This window comes from Zootoca vivipara, chromosome 3 (assembly GCF_963506605.1).
Source record: "Zootoca vivipara chromosome 3, rZooViv1.1, whole genome shotgun sequence".
Classification (NCBI taxonomy): domain Eukaryota; kingdom Metazoa; phylum Chordata; class Lepidosauria; order Squamata; family Lacertidae; genus Zootoca; species Zootoca vivipara.
The window spans coordinates 101,881,234-101,897,219 of record NC_083278.1 but is presented as its reverse complement, the minus strand read 5'-3'; the positions used below and the strand labels follow the sequence as shown (position 1 = coordinate 101,897,219).

Here is a 15,986-nt window from a genome sequence, read left to right as displayed (position 1 = left end):
TCAATGATTGACATTTTTAATTCTTCCTTACTGTAATGCTGTCTCTGTAGTTTGGCTACTGCCCTGTGGCATTTTCACATTAAAGTTTGGTTTAGAAATATTTAAATAAAGAGTGTTCTACTTGCCAATGAGCACGGAAACTGCTACCCAGCAAGCACCCCACTCACCCCAGAAAACTATCCTAATACCGGTACTGTATTAAGCATTCTCTGTCTCACACACACACCCCACTGTCGCAATCAGAATCCTTTTCCAGTGCATACAGAAAGCCCTTTTCTGCCAAAATTTCAGGTGCTTCTCTCTTGCTCAGCATGCTGCAAGGCTGCCAACACTCCTATGCACAGTTTAGGTATGATACGCAATTCCTGAATTTCCGTACTGCCTGCATTAAACAGAAGCAAGTACTATTCTGCATAGGGACCATTGCATTGGGGGAGGGGGACACAAATGGATTTGGTATAGGAGAAAAGGTAAGTAGAGGCCCCTGGTTTAGGGAAAGTAGATAAGAGACTGGGTTTTCTCTCTCTCTTATAATCATGAATGGTGGGAGATTCAGGTAAGATAAAGGCAAGTGATTCATCACATAGCAGCACATTGTACATACCCACCAACATTCCTCAGATGAAAATAGGGACATTTCTCACACAAACACACACATACAACTCACCCTCCTCGGCCCCCCATTTGTGTCCCTCCCCAGCAGAGCTTTTCCACCACACCAATGTGACACAACACACAGATCCTCCACCATCCTGGGAAAAAAAAAACCTTAGTCCTGATTTTATTTAAACCTTTGGTAGATTTTGAGTGCTGGACCATAAAGAAGGCTGATCTCCGAAGAATTGATGCTTTTGAATTATGGTGCTGGAGGAGACTCTTGAGAGTCCCATGGACTGCAAGAAGATCAAACCTATCCATTCTGAAGGAAATCAGCCCTGAGTGCTCACTGGAAGGACAGATCGTGAAGCTGAGGCTCCAATACTTTGGCCACCTCATGAGAAGAGAAGACTCCCTGGAAAAGACCCTGATGCTGGGAAAGATTGAGGGCACTAGGAGAAGGGGGTGACAGAGGACGAGGTGGTTGGACAGTGTTCTCAATGCTACTAACATGAGTTTGACCAAACTGCGGGAGGCAGTGGAAGACAGGGTCACGAAGAGTCGGACACGACTAAACAACTAAACAACAAAAGATTTACAAAAAGGAAAACACACACCAATAAATACATTTTAGATTAGACACGGACACACAAAGCATTTTTTTAAATTAAAAAAATCAAGACTCCTTGTGCTCCCCCTTTCTTTCTTTCTTCCTGCCCACGGGGCCCTGCCCCCTGTCTGCTCCTCTGAGCCAGCACATCCCAAAGGGCTGGGCCTTGGGAGCCGCAGCGTCTCCTCCTCCTTGCTGACTCTCCAACAGCCGCTGCCCTTTATTTTGCCTGACCTGTCGCATATTTCGCCCAGCCAAAGTTGGCAACCCTAATCACTTTCCACACATTCCCACGAGAAGGTCCTGGCAGGCGAGGGCAAGCCAGCAGTGTCTCTCTCCAGGACTAAAAGAGGAGAAAGGAGGGGAGATGGGCAGAATAAATCCCTTCTCCTTTATGCCCGCGAGTCTGTCAACCCTGACTTTTCCAGCATTGATGAAATGATGGGTCCGTAATTGAAAAGCGGCACAGTTAATCAGCAAGGCAATCTTTAATCCCTTGACAGTGAAGTACAGTAAAGAGTGCATAGCGAACGTTGCAATAAAAGATTACACGGTGGAAAGGGCTCGTTGCCAAATGGAGCTCAGCAAAGTGCCTAACGTGGCTCTGAGAAACAAGCCCCCTGGAAATTCTTGCAACCTTTCCTATCAAATGTTAGAAACGAATGCTTTGCAAACCTGCCAGCATTCCACAGAACAGGGCCATCTTAACCATAGGCACCCAGGCGCTGGGCTCTCAGGGGCGCGAGGCCGAGAGTCCGGGGCCCGAGAGTTGGAGCGCCGTGGCGGGCTCTTCTGCTGCGGGCTCTTCTGCACCACGAGTTCGGGGGCAAGCGAGACAGCGAGGCGCTGAGGCGGCCAACCAGCTCCACCCTCCTGCGCGCCTGGGATTGGTGTAGGGCCATGAAGAGGCCTGCCCAGCGCACGCTGCTTACACCACGAGGCACCTTGCTTCGCTCAGTCACCAACACCAACGCCTCGGGCTGGTTTGTTGCGCTAGGCTCCTTGTGTTTCCTGTTTTCTTTCTTTTCCTGAGCAGAGATAAGTGTGGGACAACTTTGGGGTCCCCCTAAAAAAAGGTTGACAACTCTGGACAACCTGGGGGGGGGGGGCACTGGGTGGATCTTTGCACCCCAGCGCTGCATATGCTTAAGACAGCCCTGCCATGGGAAAATGTTCACATTGTTCACAAACAAGCAAAACATTTATTATGATCATGGGTTGTGTGTGTGCATACACACCAGCAAAGATGGAAGATCCTATATAATGCGGAAGGAATTTGACAAAATGAACTCACACGGCCAGGCCTCATCTGCATTATACATTTAAAACAATATTAAACAGCGATGGCTTCCTTCCAAAGAATCCTCGGAACTCGGGTTTGTTAAAGGTGCTGAGAGTTGTGAGGAGACTTGAGGGCATCCTGAGCAAGTTTGCAGATGACACCAAATTGGGAGGGGTGGCTAATATCCACCCCAAAGGACAGGATCACACTTCAAAATGACCTGAACAGATTAGAGAACTGGGCCAAAGCAAACAAGATGAATTTTAACAGGGAGAAATGTAAAGTACTACACTTGGGCAAAAAAAATGAAAGGCACAAATACAGGATGGGGGACACCTGGCTTGAGAGAAGTACATGTGGAAAGGATCTAGGAGTCTTGGTAGACCACAAACTTGGCATGAGTCAACAGTGTGATGCAGCAGCTAAAAAAGCCAATGAAATTCTGGGCTGCATCAATAGGAGTATAGCGTCTAGATCAAGGGAAGTAATAGTACCATTGTATTCTGCTCTGGTCAGACGTCACCTGGAGTAATGTGTCCAGTTCTGGGCACCACAGTTCAAGAAGGATACTGACAAGCTGGAACGTGTCCAGAGGAGGGCAACCAAACTGGTCAAAGGCCTGGAAACGATGCCTTATGAGGAACGGCTTAGGGAGCTGGGTATGTTTAGCCTGGAGAAGAGAAGGTTGAGGGGTGATATGATAGCCATGTTCAAATATATAAAAGGATGTCATATAGAAGAGGGTGAAAGGTTGTTTTCTGCTGCTCCAGAGAAGCGGACACAGAGCAATGGATTCAAGCTATAAGAAAGAAGATTCCACCTAAACATTAGGAAGAACCTCCTGACAGTAAGAGCTGTTCGGCAGTGGAATTTGCTGCCAAGGAGTGTGGTTGAGTCTCCTTCTTTGGAGGTCTTTAAGCAGAGGCTTGACAGCCATCTGTCAGGAATGCTTTGATGGTGTTTCCTGCTTGGCAGGGGGTTGGACTGGATGGCCCTTGTGGTCTCTTCCAACTCTATGATTCTATGAGACCCCCCCCCCCCGGTCTGCTCGCAGAGCTACAGTTCTCAGAGTAGTTTAACAGCCAGTCCCTCTTCCAGGGAACCTTTGGGAACTGGGATGGATAGACAGGCTGGAGATAAGTGATGATGCTTAAAGATATGTTCAGTGCTCCTGGAGGTTTGCCACTAAATGTCAGAACGTCCCGTCATTTCCCACAGGACGTCAGCAATTTATTACTGGACATTTTCAGCATTAATGAGTTCGTAACACCTGCCAAAGAAAACGCAAGGTTTATTAAAGATAAATAGAGTTCACTGACTCCCTAATGTGATCACTATGATGCTATGAGAGATCATCTTGGCTGTGACACCTGGAAGACCTGCTCCCTGCCTTGCAGGCCGTTCCATCTTGCCTGGAAGGGCAGGGCCTTGACTGACTCCAGCTGCAAAATCTGGGGCTGCTGAACAGACTCTTCCTGTCTTCCTAATGATAGAAGTTGAATTTTTCAACTTTCAAAAATGAGGGGTGTTAAAACGTTTATAACATGATTTGGGAATTTTAAAATATATTTCAGTTAAATTAATATAATTAAAAATCATTAAAAATTATTGCCAGACCCAGGTGGCGCTGTGGGTTAATCCACAGAGTCTAGGGCTTGCTGATCAGAAGGTTGGCGGTTCGAATCCCCATGACGGGGTGAGCTCCCATTGCTTGGTCCCTGCTTCTACCAACCTAGCAGTTCGAAAGCACATCAAAGTGCAAGTAGATAAATAGGGACCGCTCCAGCGGGAAGGTAAACGACGTTTCCGTGCGCTGCTCTGGTTTGCCAGAAGCAGCTTTGTCATGCTGGCCACATGACCCAGGAAGCTGTCTGCAGACAAACGCCGGCTCCCTCAGCCTATAGAGCGAGATGAGCGCCGCAACCCCAGAGTCGGACACGACTGGACCTGATGGTCAGGGGCCCCTTTACCCTTTATGATGTTGCTGATGTTGTTGTTGCTGCTGCTGCTGCTGCTATCAAGCATTACCTGACATTTTCAGAAGGTAAAACTAAAATTATTTAGTTTTCCAAAAGCAGTCCATGTGCTTCGTCATCAAATGAAGACTTACCAAGCTAAATGTCCAAGCGCGAAAATAATAGTGGACTTGAGTTCCTCACACCCAAAAACATATTTTTAGGACCCCTAAAATATTTGGTTTCACCCCCTAAAATGACATGTCCTACAGTGGGTTATTGTTTAGAGGGAGTTGTTGGCTGGGGGTTGTTGCTGTTATTGATATGATTTGTGTGGAAATGGTTCAGTCTGGCTGTGCATTTTTTAATGCTTTATTTGTTGTCTATCACTATTTTTGCTATGTTTTAATTATGTATTGTTTTCATGTTGTGAGGCACTTTGAGCATAGTGCGGAAAGGCGGCATGCAAATAAAATTACGTATGCCTGTATGCATGTGTACGCATGCTAGAGTTGGAATTTAGTGTGCCTGTTAAATCCAACTTTCACAACATCGGAGAAGCCAAACCACATATAGGATAAAATATAGTGGGGCAGTAGTTTGCCTTGATGTGCTTAAACCAGCCTTGAATTGAAGGGGGGGGGGAAGCAATGCTAGCAAAAGTAGAAATTATGGGGTCTCCCACTATCTGAAGGGCTGCCACTGCCATGTAGAAGATGGAACAGACTTGTTTGCCGTTGCTCCAGAATGCAGGGCTAGATCCAATAGGAGAAGGGTAGGAGCTGTTGGACAGTGGAACAGACCACCTCATGAGATTGTGGATTCTCCTTTGCTAGTGATGCTTAAGCAGAGGCTGGGCGATCATCTGGGATGCTTTAGCTGAGTGCTGAGAATTGAGCACTGAGCACTGAGTATTGAGATGACCTAGATCCCTTCCAACTTCATGATATACAGTATATAATTACAGAGAAATATATAGACAGGTGGATCTTTGGTACAAACTACATCCCATAAGAGATGATATGGAGTTCTGGGTCTGCATCTTCAGACTGGGGGAGGGAGGAGATCTTCAGCGGCAGTCGTGAGCATCTCTATGCGTACCAAATTCCAGCTGCATTTACTAGCGCATGTGCTTGTGCAACGCATGCGCATGTGCTGTTGTGTTGTGTGCACAAGAATGAGAGAATGAATGATCACACATATTAGAGTAATAGTGGATTCCGCAGCGTCTGTGTAGGGTCTAAATAATCAGATAATTAAAATGTTAGTATTCCTCAGTCAGGCTGTGGGTGGAAAGTTCATTGTTTGCAAGATCCAGCGCAAGATAGTAATAATTAGACTTATTAGTGATGCGACTTTAAACTGGGAAAGAATTTCAATACAAGTTCTAGGTCTGCATACAAAACTCCATATTTGGATGTCTCTGATCAATGCATAGGGTGGGCGTGTCCCCCCCCCCAAGCCAAACGTGAAGCAGACTTCAGTTTCTCAGTTCTGGGCCGCAACACCTGCTGTTCACCCATTACAGTACAGCCAAGCTCTTCCCTGCACATCTCTTTAAAAAGAATTTTTTTTGGCAAGCTACAGATCTGTGTGCGGAGAGCTGTCTCTTTCATGCTTCTGACAAGGGTCTTAAGAACCCCTCTGCTGGATCATCAGATCAAAGGCTTGCCCAGTCCAGCATCCTCTTTCTCAGAGTGGCCAATCAGAGTGGCCTCTGGGAAGTCCACAAATAAATAGGACATGAGGGCAGTGAATGATATTCAGAAGCCTCTTAGTTACTCTGTAAACCATCAAGGTCAGTAATCATTGTTCTTAAGGCTTTGGAAGGCAGGACAAGAACTAATATCTGAAAATTGCAGGGAAGCAAATTTCAGCTAAGCATTAAGTGACATTTCCTAATGATAGAAGTTGTTTGACAACACAACAGACTGGCTCTGGAGACGGTTGACTCTCCTTCGCTGGAGCTGTTCTACCAGGGATGTATGAGTTGCATTCTGCATTGCAGGTCCTGCACTGAGCAGTAGTTTGGATTTGATGGTCCCTTCCATCCCTGATTAAAAAACTGATATTTAAAAATGATCTATTAATAATGCATTAGCTTAAAGAGTTAAGTGCATTGCTACTGAAGTATATTGAAGTAATATGGGAATGACAAAATGACTGGAAATAAACCAATTTGATCAAGCAGGGATATTGAATTTATGATATGAATGACACAGAATTAATAGAAGTGAAATTATTTATTAATGAATTTAAGAAATTGATGGCTTTCATTGCATGGATTAATGATAACTTAATTCCTATAAATTAATTCCAATGTAACACACACACACACACACACACACACACACACACACACACACACACTAGATGGAGTCACAGAAGAACCATCCAAGCTTTATCTGGGGGGAAACTGCATCCAGAAAAAAAAAAAAAACCCAGAGCAGAAGGATGAGGTGTGTTCCCTTCCTGATATGTATGGGGAAAATTTAGCTACCAAACTTAAAGCTGTGGATGAAAAGGGGGGTGGAAATGTGGTCGATATCTAGCATGCACAAAAGTTGATTTCAAGTCAGTTTGGTACATACAGAGGACTATGATGGGAACGGATTACCTAAGCTGGTTTTAAAATATACAATTAAGCAGCTTCCAGAAGAAACAGTATAGAAATTGGATTGCAGCAACTGGGAATGTACTGATTTCAAAAAGCCCCCCCCCATTTTTTTTACAAGCATACATACTGAGCAGAAGGCAAGCCGTCTTTCAAACAGAGCTAGTCTTTCAAAGCAGGGCAAGCTTTTCCCCCCAGAGCAAACAATATACCCTTTGGGCTGCAGAGGCCACTGCAAAATGCAGGTTTCTCTGTCTTCCCTGGGCTGTCTTCCAAATCCAAATGAAGTGGATACACATGATGAGCATGTTGTCATATATGCTTGCAACCTTCCTTGCAACCTCAGATTCTAGTTCTCTTAATCTGGTGCAATTTGGTGCCTAGATTCAGCTGATATTATACACTTGTCGCCCCATGTGGCAGCTGGGAGCTGGTGCTTCAAGGATGGGAGAGACTGCCAGGCAGTCTGTTTCCAATCCTTGCCATTAAAGCAATTGCCTAGGATTAGAGAGATTATATAATCTAGTTGTAAACCCACTCCCCAGAGTTTATGACGGCGACCCAATATCCCACATTCGCTGTTCAAGCCGCTGGCTGCGATCCAAGCACAGCGGCGATATAGCTCTTTCTGGTTTTGATGGATTTTCAGGAATCTTTGGAAATTTCCATGTGCTTAGAGAGACAAATCTCTCTCTATCTCCCTCTCCCCACTACACGCCCTCTTGCCCCTCCTCTCTCGGCAGAGAAATCGACCCACTGAGTGTCCTCTAGCTGGCTGACCTTTGTAACGGAATCTTGAACCGGTACAATCTTTTAAACTTCCTTTCCTTGCTTGTGCTATTTAAGGAGCCAGCGAAGGCCCCTGCAACTCCCAAGGCTCCTGGCTGCAAGGAAAGACAAATGTACGGCTGCTGCCTTATTTCTTTTTTAAAGTGCGTTACTTAGCAACCAGGCTAAGCTTTTGAAAGGAAAGCAACCAGAAGGAGCATCTCAAACCATTCCATCCCTTTGCTGCTGCAGAACGTTATACCCCAGATATTATTTATACAGTTCCCCCTAACTTTCTAAAAGGGTTTCTTCCACCCTTGCAAGCTGCCAGGTCAAACTTTGAAACTGGCCTTCAGGAGGGTGGGGTTGTGGTCATGGCAGACTTTTGGAGCATTTGCGTACTGGACACAATGTCTATTTATATTTCCATCTGAGAAATGTTGGAGGGTATGGAATAGGGTTTCCCTGTTTTCATCTGAGAAATGTTGGCAGGCATGACATTGCCCTCCTTTCATCCCAAAGAGCTCACAGAAGTCTGTTTATTCCTTTCTCTGTTCCTTCCCTCACCCGCACCTCACAAGAAACCTGTGACAGAAATTTGTTTTTTTCATTACATTTACAAATCGCCCTTTCTCCACATGGAGCATGAGAAAACGACAAAAACGACAGACCGGCAAAACGCAGCAGCGTTTGGCCGAGACACAGGGCTAAGCAGGGCATAACAGGTCCCATTAATCCAGACCTCGGCCTCCTTCGCATTTATAGAATCATAGAATTGTAGAGTTGGAAGGGACACCAAGGGTCATCTAGTCCAACCCCCCGCAATGCAGGAATCTTTTGCCAAAATGGGGATTGAACCCATGACCCCAAAATTAAGAGTCTCATGTTCTACCAACTGAGCTATCTTGCAGCATCTTACTTTAAAACAGGGGCACTGATCCTTATTCTCTCCCACACACGACATCCATCTGTTTCTTGCTCCGGGCACCAATATCGCCCCTTTCTCCAAAACAGAAACAGAAACAAGTAGCTGGAGCAACAGACTGAAGTGAGGCAAGACACAAGGTGGTCCAGCACCTATCATGACATGGAGTAGTGGCTAGGATAGGAAGGTGGGTGTCAGCCAGGAGTTCCTTGTGCCAGAGACTCCAGAACACCCAGAGGCAGATTCTTCTGTGGAATTATCCCCTTCACAACAGGGACGTCACATTCCCCAGCACCTGCTTGGCCAGTGAAGGCCACACACACAAGGCAGGAGAGGTGCAAAAACAGAGGAATACCCTGTTAAGGTTTCCTCCACAATTCAGGGAACGTTAGCCCAAGAGGGACAGAAAGCCTCCTATGCTCTCCAGACCTTCTACAGAAAGTCGACAACATACATTGCGATCCAAAGGCCTGCAAGCTTGGCTGACCCTGCTTGCTACTTGACCAACATCCCCCTGGAGTGTTTATTGTGGGCGAGGAGGAGGGAGAAGGAGAGGTCTGGTCAGGGCGGCAGAGGATGCCAAGCAGTGGCAGCCCCGCACCATGCTAGACTGGCAGGTGGCAGCTGAGGGGTCCACCAGTGAGAGGGAATGAAGGAGAGGGGGAGGGATGGAAGGAAAGGAGAAATCGCTCCTTCTCCCTTCTTTCTATTGGCCCTTGTGCCAGGCCAGGCTCTTCCTCAGCTGCACCAACAGCGACACAACTACCATTTGGGGCCAAAACTGGACAAGGGACACTTTTGTTCAAAAACAGGAAGATCCTGTTTTCCTAGGGACAGGTGTTAACCCTAGCCCTTCCCCCACTATACATGCAAACATAGCAGACACATGAAAGGCAACACATGTGTCACAGTGAACATCCCATGGGCTTCTCACCTGAGTTGGGGATATAAATCCAGTGCTCTATATCACGACACCAGACTGGCATGAGAGCCACTTAAAATGTGAAACAGTCACCCAGGTTAACAACCATCTCTGAATATCAATGCACTCGGCACACAGTTTATTAAACAGCAAGGGAGCACCTTGCCTCTGCACATCGCCGACCTTTTCCTTTTTAAAAGAAAAAAAGGGAAGGAGATGAAAGCCCAACGAAAATGGTGATAATGGATTGCAGAGAAGCCTCGCTGCACTTTCCCCGCCCGACGCTCTGCCAAAATTTACAGCGGCACAGCAAACATCAGCTGGGAGCCGTTTGATTCTCTCGCCCACGCAAAAGCTCAGAGTAACCAAGGCATCGGCGAGAGCAGAGCAGCTCTTTGCAAAGCCTCCCCTTCACTCCTTGCCATGCCCAGAACATATCTCAAGCGTCAATTAAGGGAGGCAGAACTGCTGTCTCCTTTGCCCATGGGCCTTCATTCGCACACAGCCAAAGGGAATCAGAATTAGAGCCTCTTCTAGAAGATCAGATCTTGTGTTCTCACTGTCAGTACTACACATAGGGAGAGTCCTGTTGGATCAGACCCCAGGTCCATTGCTTCCAGCATCCTGTTCCCCTCACTGGCCAACTAGATGCCACCAGCAGAACAGACCATTCCAGTTATGGTTCCCCAGAGGCTGGTAATTCAGAGACACAGTGTCCCTGGCTCTAGAGCAGGCATCCCCAAACTTCGGCCCTCCAGATGTTTTGGACTACAATTCCCATCATCCCTGACCACTGGTCCTCTTAGCTAGGGATCATGGGAGTTGTAGGCCAAAACATCTGGAGGGCCGCACTTTGGGGATGCCTGCTCTAGAGGAAAGAATAGCCTCGTCCTCCTAAAATTTGGCTAGTCCCCTTTTGAAGTCAACTAAGATGGTAGCCAGCCTTTTCCTCACTTCATTTAAAGCACACGGCTTTCCCCCAAAGAATCCTGGGAACTGTAGTTTGCTGAGGATGCCGAGAGTTGCCAGGATACCCCTATTCCCCCCACAGATGCTACAATCCCCGGATCTAGGGATTTAACAATCAACCCCTTTCCCCAAGGGAACTCTGTTTTGAATCATAGGAGCAGTGATTCATGCCACTAAGCTACGAGTGTTCCATGTTTATGGGCAGGCAAAACCAGCATAGCATGTATGCATCCCTATTAATTATACACAGCAACATATCCCCTTCAGACCCTGTTTCCTGTCTCCGAGATGGACTGGCCGTTCTTCCGTGTGCGCTAGAGACCAAAGGCCTGCTTCTGATTGGCACCAGCGACCCTCATGTGGCCTTGCAAGAGAAACATCTTCAAACAATTCTTACTCAGGAACCTCTGAGCCTGGTTTAAGTGCCCCCGCCACTTTTGTTCCCCGTGTTTGGATCCTGTGCGGAAAGCTAAGTATAAGGGAGTTGGGGTTGGAGAAAAGCTAGCCACTCTCCATCCTTGTTTCCCAACTACCCTCCTGCCTAAAAACTTGACAGCCCTTATGGAGAGCTAGAATTTGGACGGATCTGATGCAGTTTTCCCTGGTGGAAGCTATCCGGTCTGGCTCTAGTCTGTGCCGGGATGGGAAGCTGCTGAGGAGCCCCTGTGTGTGACACCTTGACTTCCATCGCAACAATGAGAAAAGCCAGTATATTTTTTGTTAGTAGTTATCAATTCACTAGCGCACCTGCAAACTATATTCAGCACATTTCATGATCCATGCTGTTCATAGTGGGGGGACGGGGACTGCATACCTAGAACAGAGGGAGCAACCCGTTTTCCGTCAAGGGCTACACTCCTTCAGGAGTAATGTGGAGGGCATGACACACATGGTGTGCCCCCAAACCTTGTTTTCTCTCTCTTTCCGGCATCTCCTCCCTTCCCACCCAACAGGCTGCTGCAGGAAAAGGGACAGGCCACTCATCTCAGAAATCCGAACTTTCAAAATTAGGCTGCAGGTTGCAGTTGATTGAGAAAGTACAGCCTTTGTTCAAGAAAGTCAAAACGCCATTATAAAGTATGAATACGGATAAACCTTTGCATTGCACTAATAGGTTGGCCAGCAAGAGAAAATCGGTGTTATTTTTCTCCTTTTACGAGCGCTTACAAGGTGGTGTTTTTACCAAGCTCAGGTTGGAAAACCTAGGCCTTTTTAAAATGTGTTTTTCCCCCGGGGGGGAGGGGTTATAGAGTTGTTGTTGTTATTATTTTGAGTATGTATTTTGTGGTTTTGTATTTTGACTTTATTCTGTGAAACGCCCTGAGAGCTGCTTGGTATAGGGCGGTATAAAGGTAAAGGTAAAGGGACCCCTGACCATTAGGTCCAGTCGTGACCGACTCTGGGGTTGTGCGCTCATCTTGCATTATTGGCCGAGGGAGCCGGCGTATAGCTTCCAGGTCATGTGGCCAGCATGACAAAGCCGCTTCTGGCAAACCAGAGCAGCACATGGAAACGCCGTTTACCTTCCCACCGGAGCAGTTCCTATTTATCTACTTGCATTTTGACGTGCTTTCGAACTGCTAGGTTGGCAGGAGCTGGGACCAAGCAACGGGAGCTCACCCCGTCACAGGGATTCGAACCGCCGACCTTCTGATCAGCAAGCCCTAGGCTCAGTGGTTTAACCCACAGCGCCACCTGGGTCCCTTATAGGGTGGTATATAAACCCAATAAATAAATAAGAAATAAAGAAACCACAGCAGAGAGGGTCCAGGACACAAGATGAGTACAAGAGCTGATCCTCTGGTTACTCTTTACAAGATACTGTACTAGGATCAAAGATTTTGAAGATTTGTGGGGCAATTGAAGCGCTTGTCACGCTGTGTTTCCATCATGTCACATATTTATTCCCGGTGCTGCAAGTCTGAAAGTAAAACCTCGGGATGTGGGCTCATGTTTCTAATGAGGTCAGGAATTGGCTGTGGCAGAGAGACAGGTGAAAAGAGATCTTCTGCCTTGGAAAACCTCAAGTGCCTTTGGTGGTCTGGGGAGATAGCATCCTCTTTCCTCCCTGCCCCCATCCCTCTGGCTCTCTGCCATCAAGCTGCAGAGTATGATAAAAAAACCCTAGTCCACATGTCCTGTCCCTGCCATTAGTGAGATGACAGCATTGCAGAGGATAGAGCCGGAATCCTTTGGGAAAGTTTCAGTGCCTGGGCTGAAATACTGCACAGATGGAGAAAGAAATTGCTTCTGCTCAAAGTGTCAGACACAGAATATTTTACAGATCTCGGATCAATTCGCGAAGATCATGCCATTTAGCTTCCAGAATATTTAACAAGATTAGGTAGGGGACCAGGAACATCCTTGCAGTATAAAAAGCTGCCTTATATCGTAGCCAAGATTATTTAGTTCACAAATGTTTGTACTTCAGCAAAGAAAGGCTGTGCTCCAGTTATATAGAATGTACTTTGTTCTTTGGGCAACCCAACTTTGCTTTGAGAGTTAACGTACTCAAAATGCCACAGTCAAATGGAGTCAGGGAGCAGGATTCGAAGTACGAGCAGCAGAAACGAAATGATAACAAATGTTATAGACTAGAGGATATGGATTGGATAAATGTATGGTGTACAATGCAGCAGGAAGAAGGGTGGGAACATCATGGAAGTAAGGGTAGGAAGTCAAAATGCCAATAGGAATTAATATTAAAGTTGAAGTTAATATGTAATATTTTGGGGGGGAAATTCAATGAAAATCTAAATTAGAAAGGAAAAGATAGAGTTAACACGCTCAACCACCTGAGCTCAGCATTGGAAGAAACTGTGATTAGAGTAATACTTTATGCACCTATTAATCAATATCATATTACAATAATACTCATACTGGGCCTGTTTGGGGGAAAGGATGGGATGTAAACAAACAACAACAGTAGTTCAAATTACCATTTGCTTTGGAGAATTGAGTACAGATAATGGAAACTTTTCCATGAAGGTAAATGTTCTTTGTGTTTGTTTGTGCCTTACCTTGCCACAAGCTGCCATGGAAAGAGCCAGTTGATACCATAGGTGAAATTCACCAAACGCAAGTTTCATTGCTCTCTCCAAACACTGGGGAGAAAAAGAAGAAAGCACAAGTATTATCACTAGCAGATTCTCAACTTTTGTGGAATTCATTACCAAAAGGTTGGGGGAGGGGGGGACCTAGGTGATTTTATATTTTTCAGTGGGGATAAAAAAATGTCCATCTGGCATAGTTCAGGTTTTAGCTGCACAAGAGACACCCTGATCCGGTGGGATCAAGTAAAGTCTCTTGGGTGCCTCTTGGGAGAACACATTTTCATCAATATATTAGATCCAATTCTCTTAAGTTGTGTGTGTCTCCTCTCCCCCCCCCCAATAATTTTTATTAAATTTTCTGTTTTACAATTTAGAATATTCATTCAAACAACCTTAAAATCTCAGTGACTTCCCGTCTTCTCTTTCCATGGTTCATTTTGCATGACATGAATCCCTGCATATCTTACATAAACTAAACCATTCAGTATTCCATTGTTACATCCATCAAAACTTATTTACACTGTTGACTTTATCTTAATGCTGCCAGCGGTTTCAAGCGTGCACAATCCCCCCCCCCACATATTCAGTAAACATTTTCCAATCTTCTTTAAACGTATCTTCTTCATGTTCTCTTATTCTTTATGTTAGACCCGCAAGCTGCGCATAACTCCATCAGTTTAAGTTGCCATTCTTCTTTAGTTGGGACCTTGCTCGTTTTTCCATAGCCCCCCCCCCAAAAAAGAAAGAGTAGGAAAATGGGAGGGTGGAATGGTGCGACCTATAGGAACTCTCCTGCTAGGAGGTGAGGATACAGGGCAGGCATCCCCAAACTTCGGCCCTCCAGATGTTTTGGACTACAATTCCCATCTTCCCCAACAACTGGTCCTGTTAGCTACGGATCATTGGAGCTGTAGGCCAAAACATCTGGAGAGCCGCAGTTTGGGGATGCCTGATACAGTGTAACGTTTTGTTGCAGGCCCGACTCATCTCAGCTGACAGCCATCCCCACATCCCGCGACAGCAAAATTTCAGAAGTGAATTACGCTCCTCGTATCGCTGCAGCGTCGTGGGAAGAAGGCGCATTACAGCAGCTCCCACGCTGCCAGCGTTAAGAAAGGTGGCCTTAGGAGTCTCCCTCCTCTGGAGTCATGGGATGAATTGCACACGGCCCCAGGCAGAACATGTGTATACCCATAAATGTTTCAGTTAGATGTAGTGCCACTTGGATACACTTCAGCAAACGTTATAAGCAAGCTGGTGTGTGTTTGGAAGAACATAGAGTGCTGCCTTGTTGTTTTGGGGAGGATTAAAAAAAGAAAGAGAAGAAAACCTAGGAGTAGATACCTCAGAAAGCATGACATACTGCCCTCTTCTGCCCAGCGTGATAGTTAGAAGATCGTAAACCGCCGACGCATCCCGGAGACTGATGGCTCGGTCGTCTTTTTGGTCAGGGGCCCGGCTAATTACTGCGTCCTGGTTTGCCTGGGAGTGAATTCAGAATAAAAAGAGAGGTCAGGTCCCGGAGGAACGAGCGGAGACAGCCAAGCACACCTCAGAAAGAGGTCGCCATCTATGCACTGCATGTCCAAGCAAAAGTGCCCATATGCAGCCCCCTGCTTTCATCCGCAGGAAGCTAATTTGGGAAGGCAGAATGCATTTACAGAAATGCTGGGAGACGATTCCCTCAGATTATCTCTCGGAAACCTCTAGAATGAGAGACGACAAGAGGCCCCACAGCACCAGAATGCTTCAAGGCCCGGGGCTGCACTTAAAATGGTGCGCCCAATTACTTCAGCTGCCTGCAAGTTTACGACGGCAACCTTTTAAAACGATGCAAGACAAAAGAATACTCCTCCACTTTTTCCCGTGGTCTGAAAAATGTGGGTTTGCGTTAAGTATCGCAACATCCTCTTTTCAATGTTATGGCGTTCTCTAAACTGTGGCTCCAATACAATCGTCTCAAAACTCAATGGCAGGGTTTTGGACGGCAGCTCGACAAACCCTCTGTACCCCACTCATGCCCTCCAACATTCCTCCAATGAAAACAGGGGCATCCATACCCTCTGATGGAAATAGGTAGAGGTAAAGGTAAAGGGACCCCTGACCATTAGGTCCAGTCGTGACCGACTCTGGGGTTGTGCGCTCATCTCGCATTATTGGCCGAGGGAGCCGGCGTATATCTTCCAGGTCATGTGGCCAGCATGACAAAGCCGCTTCTGGCAAACCAGAGCAGCACATGGAAACGCCGTTTACCTTCCCACCGGAGCAGTTCCTATTTATCTACTTGCATT

The 15,986-nt window shown here is 46.4% G+C and overlaps 1 protein-coding gene across 1 annotated transcript in view; it reads right to left on the bottom strand.

Moving 5' to 3' along the window:
* The window catches only part of TTC7A (tetratricopeptide repeat domain 7A), a 160,969-nt gene that overhangs the window by 108,141 nt on the left and 36,842 nt on the right, over positions 1-15,986 (bottom strand). The window contains exons 9-10 of the mRNA XM_035111163.2: positions 15,040-15,177; positions 13,663-13,746 (exon numbers count right to left, since the gene is read on the bottom strand). Coding sequence (XP_034967054.1) covers positions 13,663-13,746; positions 15,040-15,177 — 222 coding nt within the window. The remainder of the gene's footprint in view (positions 1-13,662; positions 13,747-15,039; positions 15,178-15,986) is intronic.